Source organism: Venturia canescens, chromosome 8, assembly GCF_019457755.1.
Source record: "Venturia canescens isolate UGA chromosome 8, ASM1945775v1, whole genome shotgun sequence".
Taxonomy (NCBI): Eukaryota; Metazoa; Arthropoda; class Insecta; order Hymenoptera; family Ichneumonidae; genus Venturia; species Venturia canescens.
In genome coordinates, this window is record NC_057428.1 from 3757053 (window position 1) to 3772727 (window position 15675).

General features: G+C 40.1%; 1 protein-coding gene across 1 annotated transcript; it reads right to left on the reverse strand.

Annotated features, from left to right (window-relative positions):
• Nucleotides 1-10796: 10796 nt before the first annotated feature.
• Nucleotides 10797-14076, reverse strand: LOC122414506 (uncharacterized). Its single transcript, XM_043425830.1, has 2 exons — nt 12635-14076; nt 10797-12568 (listed from the first exon to the last, which is right to left on the reverse strand). The coding sequence occupies exon 1, from the start codon at nt 13966-13968 to the stop codon at nt 12841-12843; it is 1128 nt and encodes a 375-aa protein (XP_043281765.1). The 5' UTR covers nt 13969-14076; the 3' UTR covers nt 10797-12568; nt 12635-12840.
• Between the last annotated feature and the right edge of the window lie 1599 nt (nt 14077-15675).

The following is a 15675-nucleotide window of genomic DNA, read 5'->3' on the forward strand; positions in this document are numbered from 1 at the left end:
AACGGAACCCCCATCATGATGTACGTTTATACCGATATCTGCGAGCCCTATATTACCGGCGATGTTCGCACACCATTGCTACGTGTTGTGCCTGTTGCTATCGCCGATGCCCATAATTACGGCTCTGTGAGGATAAAAAGCTTCTCGCCACCGCGTTATATTCCCTTACTACATACTAGTTTTCAAACAATAACCATTGATATAAGGGATGAGTTTGGCGAGCCAATATCATTCGAGCACGGGACGCTGACGGTGACGCTACAGTTTAAACGTATAGACTGACCTGGGTGTATCTACAATGGATTACTATGACGAGTACTTCGAGATGCAAACGGGGAGCGGGGCTCGAACAGGCTATGGCGGTATCAGCCATGTGTATATCGGCTCACCAAACCAGCGAGGTCATGGTATTGGAAGTTTTTTAGGGGGTCTCTTTCGACGTATCATACCTCTCTTGAAACAGGGGGCTCGGACTGTTGGTAGAGAGGCGCTTCGCTCGGGGATTAACATGGCCTCTGATGTCGTTAACTCCGGTGTACAACCGAGAGAAGCGTTTCAAACGCGCCTGCGCGAATCAGGGCAAAACCTGAGGCGTAAAGCTGAGGAAAAAATTACATCGCTCATGAAGGGCTCCGGCTATAAAGGCAGCAAAATTAATAAACTGGTGCATTCTGCTGCGGGGAGCGTATCACGGCGCAACTCTGTGAAAAGAAAGGCGGTGAAATCGCGAAAACGTTCAAGCGGCGGTGGTGCAAGAACGAAGTGTGTTAAGAAGAGGAAGAAGGGTGTGAGAGGTAGAAGATCATCGGCTAAACCACGCGTCACGAGACGTAACAAGAAACCAAGAACAGTGACGGATATTTTTGCTTAAACTGCACTCTGAAAAATGGCGTTCCTACACGCGCACTCGTGCGAGTGTCTTAAGTCGGAGCTTGAATTATTTTCATTACCGCCAACCCAGACAACGATCGAGGGGACACACTCTGTATACTACAAACCAATCTCATCGCTGACGGATGATTCACCGATAGAATTTGTCGTCCCAGGCCAGGGGGATGAGTACATTGATCTCGCGCATACAATGCTAAGTATGCGCGTTAAGATAGATGCCCCAGATTATAAAAAGACAGGGGGGTTAGAGGGCGTATCACCCGATGTAGGACCTGTCAATAATCTCCTACACTCAATGTTCAGCCAGATCGATGTATTTTTGAATCAAAAACTTGTGTCTCCTCCTAACAATGCTTATGCTTATAGAGCTTATATTGAAACTCTGTTGAACTACGCGTACGCCGCGAAGACCTCGCATCTTACGAGCGCTTTATGGTATAGCGATACAGAGGGAGCAATGGATGATAAGGGCGATGGTAACAAAGGCCTTGTAGAGAGACGGGATGCGTTAGGCAAGGATAGAACGATCGATCTTCTTGGACATCTGCATTGCGATATCTTCAATCAGGAAAGGTTTTTGCTGAACGGTGTTGAGATGTGTTTGCGCCTCGTGCAGAACAATAGCGCTTTCTGTCTCATGACTGATTTGAAAAACTGTAAAATCCGCATTACAGAAGCATCGCTAATCGTGCGACGCGTTAAGATAGCGCCCGGTATACTCCTGTCTCATGCGAGAGCTCTGTCTAAATCCACAGCAAAATATCCGCTGACGCGTGTCGAGGTTAAAGCTATATCAATGCACGCCGGAATACACGGCGATACTCTTGATAACGTCATACTGGGCCAACTACCAAAACGTATAATAATTGGTTTTGTCGATAATAAGGCTTTCAACGGTGATTATGGCAAAAATCCGTTCAATTTTCACCACTACTCGATCAATTATCTTTCTTTATATGTAGACGGCCAACAGATACCGTCAAAACCCCTGCAGACAGACTTCACAGAGAGTAATATGTATGTGGATGCATATCACACGTTATTTTCTGGCTCGGGTATTCACTTTCTCAACGACGGTAATTGTATCTCGCGTTTGAACTACCCATACGGCCATTGCCTTTTCGCGTTTGATCTGACACCCGATCTCTCTGCTAATAGCAGCACCCACTGGAATCTGGTGAGGCATGGCAGCGTGAGGATAGAAGTACGCTTCGCGGGGTCTTTACCTACAACGATTAACTGTATTGTGTACGCTGAATATGATAATGTGCTTGAGATTGACTCATCCAGACAGGTCATCGTAGATTTCAGCGGTTGATGAGCGAGAGAGAGAAGCACCCTCAGTTTTCACTGAGCATTCAAAGAGCGACGGTCAAATAAAAAAGACGGCATCATGTATATTGTTATTGATGTGCAGGGCGTGAGAGGTAGAGATAACCAGTTTATACCTAAAGAAGTAGCCGTCGTATCGGTAAAAACTGAAGACTATGGTCACTGGATTGTAAAGCCACCCTATACGGACGATAACTTGCCAGTCTTTGTGAGACGTCAAAATATGTGGCTACGCGATAATGTCCATGGTATAGAATGGTCTAAAGGCGATACATCGCTACAAGCGTTGGAGACAAATCTGAAAAGGATTGCGGGTCAGGCGACACGAATTTTCACGCGCGGCTCTGACAAATCATCGTATCTGGCGCAACTCACGGGCTATTTTATTATAAATTTAGAAGATGATGAAGAGGCTCCTTCATTACGTCAGCTACCTCGAAGCGACGCATGCTGTATGCACCACCGCGTCGCAAATCACAGACAGGCCTACAGATGCGCCCTGAACAACGCTATGAGAATCAAAGCCTGGCTCTGTCAAAGCGAGCGGATTACCTCCTTATCGGAGTATAGGACTACCATGTTGTGCCCGTACATCGCACTCCTAAAATAAAGAGTATATAAATTAAGCGTTCTCAGCATAAATGCATCGATGGCGAAATATCGACGTTCCCGAACGAGCGCATCGACCCTCGATGTCATCACCGAAACTTCGAGAAAGAATATCACGCCATATTGTCGCGAGAGGGGGAAAAACCCCCAAGTCTATAAATTTACCAACTAACCAAAATTCGACAGTCTTTGACGAGAATTGTAACGATTGGTCTCGAGGCAATAAAACCTCGAATTTGTAACTTCTTAAATAAACTTATTGTTAACTTGTTGTAAAAGTATCGAGTTGGAGTTCAGCTCTTTTGGCCTAAATCCCTTAAATACTCGTCCTTGATAACTCGTCCCTTCGCGACGGTCTTCGCGGACACAACATTGGTGGCAGCGGTGGGATTGCCACTACTCGAGAAACCCGACACATCTACGATAGTCAAACGGAAGGAACTCAAATTGCTGAGGAGGACCGATAATCCTAGAAAAGTCGATATATCGAACGGACGTTCGATCACCGATCATCGCATCCAAGGCAGACCGATCTACGTCAAGATTCAACCCAAAATACGACTGGAACCAGAGCGGAAGAAATTCAACACAACGAATCTGAACATCATGCTAGCGATCATGTTACTGTAAGTGACGGAACATTATTAAATAACATTGTAATCCGCCAAAACCAGATCGTATATAAAAATTTATATGTCAGACGACGAGTACGCTGAACGTCTCAAATTACCGGGCGTAAGCACTATTTCGCGTTCGCTCAATTCATTTTTCGACGATAAACTCGACTACAATCGCGAAAGAAAAAACGAAATCACCTCGCAAAGTAGAAGGCGACGAAGTAGCGCCCAATCTTTAAATCGATCTCCGACATCGGAAGACGATTATTTAGACGCGGAAAATACGCCGGAAAATTCGGTAGTAGAAACAACAGATCCTTTAGTATCAACGATGGTCGAAACAGTAAATTTAGACACAACGGGAGATAATCAGAATTCCGGAAACCCCGGAAATAGTCGAAATAATAATCCCGGAAACCCTGGAAATAATGGCGAAAATAATAGAGGAAATAGTTCTCAAAATTCCTCTCCAAATCACTCGCGAACTAACAGACTTCGAGGCTCAATGTCTCTTAAAGAAGCGCGTAGTTTAATTCCTCGATTCGACGGTTCAAAACCGGAAGAAGCGCGAGAACTTGTAGATTCTTTTGCTCATGCCAATAAACATATTTTAGAAGAGGACCAAGAGATTCTCCTAGAATCAGTGTTAACTACTAAATTAACTGGTAAAGCTCGAGCAGAAGTACGATTTAAAAATATTCCAGATTTTGAAACGTTTAAATCCGTTATGTTAGAAATATTCTGCGGTACGAGAACCGTAGGAGCCCTTCAAACAGAGCTGTATTCTTGTCGACAGAAATTTAACGAATCAGTAAAAGAATTCGGAAGAAGAGTAGAAGACACAATGATGGAATTAATTGATGCAAGTATAAAAAAGCACTCGACAATGATCGAACAAATGGCGGTAGAAAAACACATACGCGAAGTAGCCCTTTCGAGTTTCACTCAAGGTCTCAAACGCGAATATCAAACAATTATTAAAGCTAGGGCATATCCAACCCTCAACGAAGCTATCACAGCCGCGATCGACGAAGAAAAGATACAACAGGGAACTCGAAGAGAACCTGGAAATAATACGATCATTTGCAATAGGTGTAACAAAAAAGGTCATCTCGCACGCGACTGTAGAAGCTCAGGAAATAGAAATGAGAATCATGGTAACGGAAATAACAGTTTACCGACACCGAGTCGAAGCATAAATTCTTTATTTTGTAATTATTGCAAAAAACCAGGTCACGTATATGACGATTGTTGGAATAGAAAAAATAGAAATGGTAACCAAGGAAATAATAGTAATAATGGAAATCAAGAAAATCGTGGAAATCAAGGAAACAGAAGCAGAAATAGAGGTTATCAAGATAATAGACAACAGAATAACGGTCAAAATAACAGTCAAGAAAACAATCAAGGTAATAACCAAAATTCGAATCAATCGAACAACGCGAATGCGGAAGAAAAGAAAACAATAGGGTCGCTGAACCTCAGTCTCCTCGCGCGAACGGCTGAGCGAAAAAATGCGCACGTCAGCTGTGTGGAGGCTAAGCGAGCTACTGGCTCGAATGCACAGGTCGTGAAACCCAAAACAAAATTCGTAATTAATTCGATCGGTTCCTGGGGAATGGCTAGCGACTGTTATATCACATCACCACACGCAATAAATTCAGCTCTCCTCTTGAAAGTTGACACGGGAGCTCAATGTTGCATAATAAAAAGAAATGCTCTAAGAAAAAATACAGAAATAATCAATGAAACAGTCGAATTGACAGGCGTCGGAGGAAAACCCTTCAATGCCCTATGTAAAGTAATCCTCGAAATCGAAACACCCGCCGTCAAAATTCTTCATGAATTTTTCGTCGTCGATAACGACGTTCCAATCAAAACAGACAGAATATTGGGACTTGATTTTATTAAAAAACACAAGGTCGACATTCTAGGTGGCCGCATAATCAAAATGTATGGTCACGTCGAGCCTTTGGTGAACGGTTCGGAGAAACTACAATCCCGTTCCGAGAGCATCCACTACGTAAAAGCAAAAAATTTAGCGGTAGGATGTTTATCAGCCCGCAAAATTAAAAAAGGAGTAAAAATAGAGCAAGGAATAGTTCCGGAAAAAAGAATGACTTCTCCCATCATGTTTTTAAATACCTTAGATCAGGAAGTCTCAAGAGAAAGGCCGACAGTCGAAATAGAAGAAATAGAAAACGATCACAAACAAAAACAAATAGAAAAAATTGAAGTTAAAAACTCTCCAGGCAAGGAAGAATACACTTACAGAATTGAATATAATGAAGGAAAAAGGAATACAAATGCTGACGCGCTGAGTCGCATATACGCGATCACGCTCGATCAGAATGAAACCACTGATCAGCTGGAAAAAAGGGGGAAAGAAAGAACGCGTAAAGTCATGAACGACGCGTTTTCATCTTCTTCAACAACTACAGCCTCCTCGGAGAATCGGTCCATCCCCAATTATAATGGCCGACTTGATAATCAACCGAGTGCGGCTGAAGATAAAAATGAGATGCCCATAGAGGACAGCGACGAAGGCGATAACGAAAGTGAAACCGAACACCTCGACTCTGACGCGACGAACCTGTCAGAGAGAGACAGAAAAACAATACTACGAGAGTACCACGACACGGCCCACGGAGGACACCCTGGAGTAAAAAGATTGACTCAACGAATTCAAGAAAAGTATCGTTGGTCAGGAATGAAAAAGGAAATAAAGGAATATGTAGAAAAATGCGACAAATGCCAGAAAATCAAAGTCATGAAATCAAAGCGATCACCGATGGCAATCACCGACACTCCGGAAAGAGCATTTAACAAGTGCGCGGTTGATGTAGCAAGACCGTACCCAGAAACAGACCTAAGAAATAAATACTTTTTGGCAGCTCAATGTATAAAAAAAAAAAAATAACAAAAAAAAACGATAGAATTACATATATATAAAATTGAAATATGAAGAAAGAAATCGAATATACTAAAAATACGAAAATAAATACAAAAATAATAAACGGAACGCAACGAATAATACGGAACGTGTATAATAACATGAAATAAATAAATAAATTATAATCCGAACGAAAAAATTAATAATAATAATGATAATTTAAAAATATTGAAAGTCAACAAAGTCTATCCACTAACAACAAAAATTAATGAAAAACAATTCCAATTTATAGCAACTACTTCCAAAATAATAATTGTGGATAATTACAAAATAACGTATTTAATAATGACTGAAGAAAATTTAAACAATGCGAAAAAAGTCGACAACATCTATTATTACAAACCTAAGCAATCACTGCAAACAATAAGCGATAATACATCATGCAAAATAGCGATTTATTTAGGAAATAATCCCGAAAAATTGTCACGTAATCAATGAATTGTAAAAATCGGAAAAAACATTAATAATCGCACTAGAAAAGAAGGTAGATGGCTATTCGTAGCCCCAAAACCCGAAAATATTAGAATCGATTGTAAAAATAAGTCTACGACACACGAAATAATCCACAATACAGGATTACTGGCTTTGGACGGAGAATGTTCCGCCACATCAATAAATTTTCAATTGTTATCTTTAAACGAACTACGACAACACGAATTTATAACATTTATACCACTATATAATCTAACAAATGCGATTGGAATGGTAAACGCTAATCACCCAATTTTCAATTACAGCGTACCATCAAAAATAATTACTAATCCACTGGAAACGAATAAATTAGGCGAACGAATTGAAATTCTTCAGCAAAAAACTAAAAGAAGAACCGAATATTTGGGCACATCCTTATCACATAATTGCAAATTATTCTATAAGTGCCATTAGCATGACTATGATCATTTTAATAATCATCATATTAACAATTTTCAAAGCTAAACATTGTCAACGAATTGGATTAATACAACAAACTAATGATATCGAACTAGCCCCGACTTTCGTGGCAAGACCAAAAATTATAGAAGAACTCGCATCTGAATCTACTAACGACACAAAATTGTCATCAGAAAAGCAAAATCGAAAAACGCAAACAAAAATGGCTCATTGTAACCAAAAAAAAAAAAAAAAAAAAAACTTACATTAAACAGGGAACTAGAAAAAAGGAACTAGAAAACAAACATAACTACGAAATGATTCAAATTTAATTATTTTATTCCGTGCGAAAAAGTAGCCGAAATGAATTTCGTCTCCCGAAGGGGGGAGGGATGTTGTGCCCGTACATCGCACTCCTAAAATAAAGAGTATATAAATTAAGCGTTCTCAGCATAAATGCATCGATGGCGAAATATCGACGTTCCCGAACGAGCGCATCGACCCTCGATGTCATCACCGAAACTTCGAGAAAGAATATCACGCCATATTGTCGCGAGAGGGGGAAAAACCCCCAAGTCTATAAATTTACCAACTAACCAAAATTCGACAGTCTTTGACGAGAATTGTAACGATTGGTCTCGAGGCAATAAAACCTCGAATTTGTAACTTCTTAAATAAACTTATTGTTAACTTGTTGTAAAAGTATCGAGTTGGAGTTCAGCTCTTTTGGCCTAAATCCCTTAAATACTCGTCCTTGATAACTCGTCCCTTCGCGACGGTCTTCGCGGACACAACAACCACGTCGTGGAGCATTGGTATGTTTGAGGCCAGGACCGTGGAGGAAGAAGAACCCCCGAATCATGAACAGTCTTCAGATCTTACAATCTCTCAAAAACATAAAGGAGCATGCTATAGGCGTCTACCCGGCCGATCGTATCCCGAAGGTGTGGACGAAACCGACGGCATTCGTGGTTAACACCGATGGATACAAACGCCCAGGGGCCCACTGGGTCGCCATGTACGTCGATCGAAATGGACACGGATGGTTCTTCGACAGTTACGGCCTACCTCCAATCATCCCACAGCATCTCGCGCGTCTCCGAAGAAACTGTCGACTCTTCCGTTGCAACACGGTTCAACTCCAAGGCCCTAATTCGCAGTGTTGTGGACAGTATTGTGTTATGTTTCTTCATTATATGGCTACTGGTCTCGGTATTCAACGGTTTAGAGATGTTTTTTCGCATGATTTGCAGCGAAACGATAAAATAGTTCATGAGTATTATAATGCGTATAGCAGCAAGGGTGGTAAATCTAAGGGCGTGGTTTCCGATACAGATGACTGTATCGGCAGGGGTTATAGGATTAAGCATTTACATTGTATACAGCACTGTTGCTCTCGTTCTCGGTAATCACATGCTAATAAAATTTTAAATGCTACTTCTAACGACTGTCTCGTTGCTTTCAACAAGAATCACACGTGCCGTTTTAAAATCCTGTGTCTGTCTCCTATCCCGTTTCTTTCGGCGAAAATTGTACGAGTGGTGACGGGGGGCCCGGATATCAGATTTCGCTGACGATCAGCGCTGTTGTCTCTATGCAGCTGCAGAGCGTTCAACGTTCATCGTCAGTCGGCGCTCAAGGCTTGAGACTTTACGTCGGTCGGGAGGCATCATGAACATCGTCGTTGATATACAAGGCCTGAAGGATAAATATAATAACTTCGTGCCTAAAGAAATTGCCGTGGTCTCTGTGAAAACATCTTACTTAGCACACTGGGTCGTATCACCGCCTCACGCTTATAGCGTACTGCCTCCTAGTGCGAAACGACAAAACACGTGGCTAAAGTGCAATCATCACGGTATAGACTGGTCCGAGGGTGAAACACCTTTACGTGCGGTCGAAGCTGCTTTAAAGCAAATCGCAGTACAATCCGATCGCCTGTTTACAAGAGGATCTGATGCAGCCGCATATTTGACACAGCTAACAGACTGCTTCGTTATAAATCTAGAGGAGGACAAAGAACCACCGTCTCGTAACCTCCCCGAGAGCAGTACTTTTTGCATATTTCACGGCTTACTACATAAAAACACCTCGTTCAAGTGTGCTCTCAACGGCGCTGTGAGGTTAAAAAAATGGCTTTCTCATAACGATCGCTCCATCGCCTTGTGGGAGTACAGAACCACCACGTCCTGGACTGCTGGTTTATTAACGGTGGCACAGCGGGAGGAGGGAGAAGCAACCGGTATCAAAAAATCATCCTCGTAAAGAAGCGCATTGCCGCTGATCTCATCCTCACATTTCATTATCTTATAAATGCTGACTTATGCTAGCGACGGTCGGGACCATGGTAAACCAATACCTCCGCCAAGGTATTGTCGGAATTCTCCCACCACTGCCATCCTGTGGCGGGAGATGCTGCATCAAAAGTTTGTTGTCAGCTCTTTTCTGCATTCGAGGTAGGGATATGAATCTATCAAACAGGAGGTTTAAATCATTTGAGCTCTCTGATGGTCAGACAGTGCTCCCAAGTCGCCGCATGAGTAAACGACGTGAATTGAAAGTACGCTTAGATCTCTTTTTGCACGATATCGCAACGTTTAAAGCCAGAATACGCAACATATCAGAACTCCGCGCTTTAACAGTGGCCATAAAAAAACTCGATCTGAACAATGGATTTCACGCTCGTCAATCAAACAGGCCTTTTGGAGTCCTTCCTCCCCGTCAAAAAACTGACCGAGCTTGAACTCGCCACGGAATACCGCATCACCTGTATCCGTGTCGTCGAATCGAAATGGGGCAAGCGAATTGCCATGGACGTGGACAGCACATTTACATGCTTCCTGCCGGCAAGATTCGTCAAAGTTTTCGAAGATAAGAGCAGTTTATTCCAGCAGATGTGCGAAGCGGCCTCAAACAAAAACTTAATCATGCTGTACCACGGCACGAAGCTCAACAGACTGGAGTTCAAACCTGCTGAAGAATGATCATAAACAGGTATGGGGCAAAACTTATTTATCAGCCATCTGAACACTCCCAAACGCACACGAACCTCTCTCACATTATGGTGTCTCTATCGGCCCTGTTACAACATCGTCTGACCATCTAAGCAGCGCACCCCGTAAACCACCGCTCCATGGTCATCGACGCCGTCGTGAAAACGAACGAAAATCCAAAAATATCCACAAAAAAATACCCCCCTACTACTATATGTATTGTGAATTATATGCCATATTATAACCAAATTTGTAAAATTAATAAGAGCTGAAATATATATATATACGGAGAAAAATAAAAAAAGTGGTGCGCTATGGTGACACGCTCATCCCCCTCCGCACACCCGCAAACCTCTCGCCCACAACGCCGGCCGCTCGGCCTAGTGGGGGAAAGGAGTGGGGATAGGAGTGGGGATAGGAGTGGGGGTCGCCATAGTGCACCACCTACTACTAATTATATATGAATTATTTGAAGCTAAACTTGGGTGCTTGGGATCGGAAATATAATAAATTTCTTATCGATCATAAAAAAAAAATACAGTAATCATTCGCAAGAGATTAAAATCATATAATAACATTTTACATTGCAAAATAAGAATTCCCCAAATACGTGCGTATCCTATAGCAATATATCGCTCTTTTATTGTGAAAAATAAGAAGATATGTATAAAAAAAATAATACAACTATATTGAAGGAAGAGAGCGGCTCACCGCTATGGTTATTGTATACCGGAAAAGATCACTACTTCTTTCCTCGATATTTTGGCAAACATCATAGCATTGATCAGAGATAGGTGCGGTTGAGAATTTTTCGGAAAACACTGTTTAGAACTTAGCCCTTCACTTGTCGCTTACTCACGGTAATCGTAACAAAAGTGATCAGAAATAGAATTAATAGGTTGGGCTGATGCTTAAAACACGAGCAAAAATGACCATGTTGACAGATGATACCGTGAATTCGACAGCTCGGGATGAAGGTATTACATGAGCGATCAAAACGTAATCATTTTGTTTAAATGCCTACGTCTCCTTGTTCAGAACTAACGATAAGAGCCTAAAGCTTATTTCATAATAATTGAGACGACTACATTTAAGAACGCTTCCTCCGGTAATGATCTTGTAGCCTGACCCTTACGCTTTCCCATATATAATAATAAAAGCAATTCACTTCAGTATGCTCACGGTATTCGTGAGGCTTTCACGCTGTGCCAGAGAACATTTCTAAAACGGTTATCGCTAAACATAGCAGAACATAATCGAAAGTATGACGAAATAAACCGTAAACAATTTGAATATAGTGCATCTATTAAATGATTTTCATTTAATAGCCCAATATTTTTCATGTGCGATAAATCAGTTACTGCCTTAACCCTAACATAATAAATTAAACAGTTGAAACGGATTGTAAGCAACTAGGATATCTCGAATGTCAGACGAAATTTGTTAGGGCCGTTTTTTCCGACGTGGTTTGAACTCAGTTCAATTTTTTTTAAATCTAATTTTGACGCAAGTTGAACCAAGTTTAAACGTGGATAAACGTTGGAGAAAATGGGAGTTAGACAGAGACTTCAAGCTCCACTAATATATTGTACCCGAACATTCGGGAATTCGGAAACGCCCATAAGAATATGTACGCAGCCAAATGAAAACACATGTTTCGATCCATTTTTCTTAATATACAATATATAAATATATTTTGTGCATGAACATTTTTTTTAAGAAATTTTGACATTCCAATAAAAATGAATGAACGACATTCAAGGTATAACAGAAGATCAGCCCATCAATGTTATATATGATCGTTTGTACAGCGTGGTTTAAACTAAATTATGAAACATCGATTAATGATGGAGAAAATTACCTATGCAATTTCTTCTGAAACGATGAATAAAAAAACTTTAAGAATTCTCTATTATTGAACTTACAAACTATTGAAAATTCTATTATACTTTTTCATGTTTACAAATATTTTACAGGGAGCAAGGTAAAAGGAACAAAAATGACGATGGAAACTAACGATACACCTGAAAGAATTGAAATATTATAAATTGTCGAAAAAATATTTTTTTTTTGCTTAAGGAAATATCTTATCAGCAATTTTCATTTCAATTGACTGTTTTTCCGATATAAAAAGCTTTGTAAACGACTTATGACAAAGAATGCTACAATACCTGTGGGTGTCCCGTTTTCTACCGAGGACATGATCGGATGATGTTTAAACGCTTCGATTTCTTTTAGGAATGATTATTCAAACAGCCGCAATAAAATCAGTTTTCTGATGACTACCCAAAAACGCGCTGGAGCTGCGGATACATGAGTCTTGAGATAATGAAATAGTGGTAAAAATATTTAAGTTTTATAAAACAAACCGTGTAAATGTTTTCAGGCTTTTAACACATCACGACAAAACACGCTAAAACTGCGGAAAAAAGCGCCCTTGAATTGTTTAAAGCCTGCAAGTTATGAGTATGATTAGAACGGTACTTGATCAGAGTTAGAAATTATGCAGAAATTTTTTGTAAGAATAAAATGTAAAAGTCTTTACCGTTTCGTGGCCAACTTCGCTTCTCGATTTTTAAATCGTCGACACTAATCCAACCAGTGCCCGTACTTCGCAGCATACTCGTAAAATGCCCATTTTGAATGTTTTCCCCGTGATGAAAAATTGCATTGAGAACTTTATATTTATCCTGATTAATCCGTACAGTTGCAGTCGGTATTGCTTTAAGATTACATTTTTTCTTCTCATTTTACCATTCCTCATTTCAAATAGTACCAATTGAACAACCACAACGGTTTTTAATGAAGAAAATTCAAATCTTTCTACTATATTTGATGTATGACAAACCGTACAAAGCCGATCAGATCTTAACCACTTTTCCACGTTAGAATTTATTCGATATTGCAAATCGAAAGGCGCTTTTCGCGATTTGGGTACTGCGAGAGAAATAATATTATTTGGGTTAATATCGGTTACTGTAGTACCGCAGCTATTACATAATGAGACTGATCTTATTTGGTGTTTTACAACATTTCTGAGGGCGATTAATTTTTTGCAAAGAGAAATCAAAAACACGCTGGGATCTTGTTGAGCTTTATTAATGAATGGCTCTCCAACGATTCCCCTGACAGCAAACACATCAGCGGTGTCATTATCAGTTATGTATGCTTGAACAAAAGACCTCAAACTGAAAGGTTCTGTAGTATCCATCAACATAGCTTTTCGAATGTGAGAAGAGTTTATCATACATTGAAGAGTTGCATTTGCATAGCATGAAAAATTATCATTATTAGCAAGCCCTCTGACATGTATTGGGATAGAGTCGTTTTGATTGTTTTCAGCCATCTCTTGACATTCTACAATTCTTATTGGTACTGTCCACGGTTTGTCGTAAACCTTTGCAACACGTTGCTTGACAATGTTGATAGGAGTGAGATCGGGTCGATACATCTTACGTAAACGGTTATATTCAATTATAGCTTTTGCATTAGCCTTAACCGAAGCTGGATCATAATTGATGAGATGCAAACCCTCGATTTTAGTAACGCGTGATAAAGCAACGTAAATTTGACCGAAAATGAAAATGGTCGAACCAACTTCTACGAGAGCATGTTTCAAACTGAGACCTTGACTTTTATGAATGGTCATACCGTAACTGAGACATATTGGAAACTGCTTTCTCACAACGAACGCTCGATCCATAATCTCGAATTTAACGTTAGAACGTTCCAACGAGTATTCCAACCCCGATGACAATAAAACCTGAATACTTTCAACATCACCACTTTGAACATCTCGTTTAACGGAAACAATCTTGCAAATTGTACCATTCACGAGACCCAAAGTCACATCAATATTTCGCTGAATCATTATTCGTGCTTCAATCTTCACAATTATGACTTTAGCCAATCCAGCTGTTTTCGAGCAACCTTCATCATCTGTGCATAAAGCTTTGGTTACTTTTTTTTTAAGATAAGCTGGAAATCTACAGTATCCTGTGCAATGAGATGTATCTCCTCAGAAGATATTCGATTCAACATTGCTGAATTCAGCGCATCACATTGATTTATCTTCGGAAGTAAACATACTGTATCTTGGGAGAGATTACATATGAAATCACATACCTCAGATAAACGACCATCGATACTTTCAGCTTTAAATTGCAGTTTCCGAGACTCCAGAATTTTCGTATCTGATTCTGTAATGGCGCCTACACGGATTCTGGACAACATATCCCTATACATAGTATCGTCTTTCTGGCGCATGTTAATTCTAAGCTCGTCGTAGCTGAATAAATCCGCCCACAAATCGAAACATCCGATTGCCCCGATACTTTTTTCAATTTTATCGGTTGACAACTTAACAAACGGCGGATCTTCGTGTACAGGTGGAAGTCGTAACAAATCTCCAAACAGAAGTATATGTTTTTGACCAAACCAACCATTTTCAGAATCTTGAGTATTGAAAATTTCCGTTAACCGTAAATGAATATACATTAGAGTCACGTTGGAAATCATGGATACTTCGTCAATAATAATTAAAGAGACATTTTTTAATTCAGCTCGCAACAATTTAAGAGCCGCATCAGAAAGCTCTTTATACTTAGCTGTATGACCATGTTCGACTGGTAATTGAAGAAAACGATGTACAGTCAAACCATTGATATTGAATGCAGCTATTCCCGTTGGAGCAGTAATTGCGGTATCTTTTTGAAGATGCTTTTTAATCCACATTCGTATAGTTTTTATCAGAAAACTTTTTCCAGTGCCTCCCTCTCCGCTTACATAAAGTCGAAGAATCTCATTAGATGAAGAGACAGCATTTGTGACCCGATCAAAAATACGTTTTTGATCCGAATTTAATTCTCCTACCATTTGTTCAACATTTTCGACCTCGATCATCTTAGCACCATCTTGAAAGTCTTTGACGGCTTCTTCTACTTGAATGGGAATGCATTCCAATACATCATTATTATCTAAAGATTCATCCTTGTTTTCAGGACTATCTTTTAATAATAATCTGTCAACGTCTTCATTGACATAATGTATTGCTTGCTGAATTTCATCTATTTTATCGTGATATCTCAGCGCATCGGCAAGTTCGGTTTGCAATGACGAAAATCCTTCAGCATAAGTATCTTGATTATTTTTAAGATCAGCAATATTTCGCCACGCTTTAAATAATAAAAGCAATGTATAATAGTATCGTTCCGGCTCGGTTTTGACGTTATACATATAATGGTTTATAAGACATGCCCGAGAACGTTTTTTCAAATATGTTGATGGACCGATTTCATAAACCTCCGAATTTTTTTTTTGGTTTTATTTTAGTGACATCGTACCATCTGCTAAAATCGTAAAGATTGATAGACTCTAATACTACTGGTCGGTTCGGGTAATATGTGTCGAT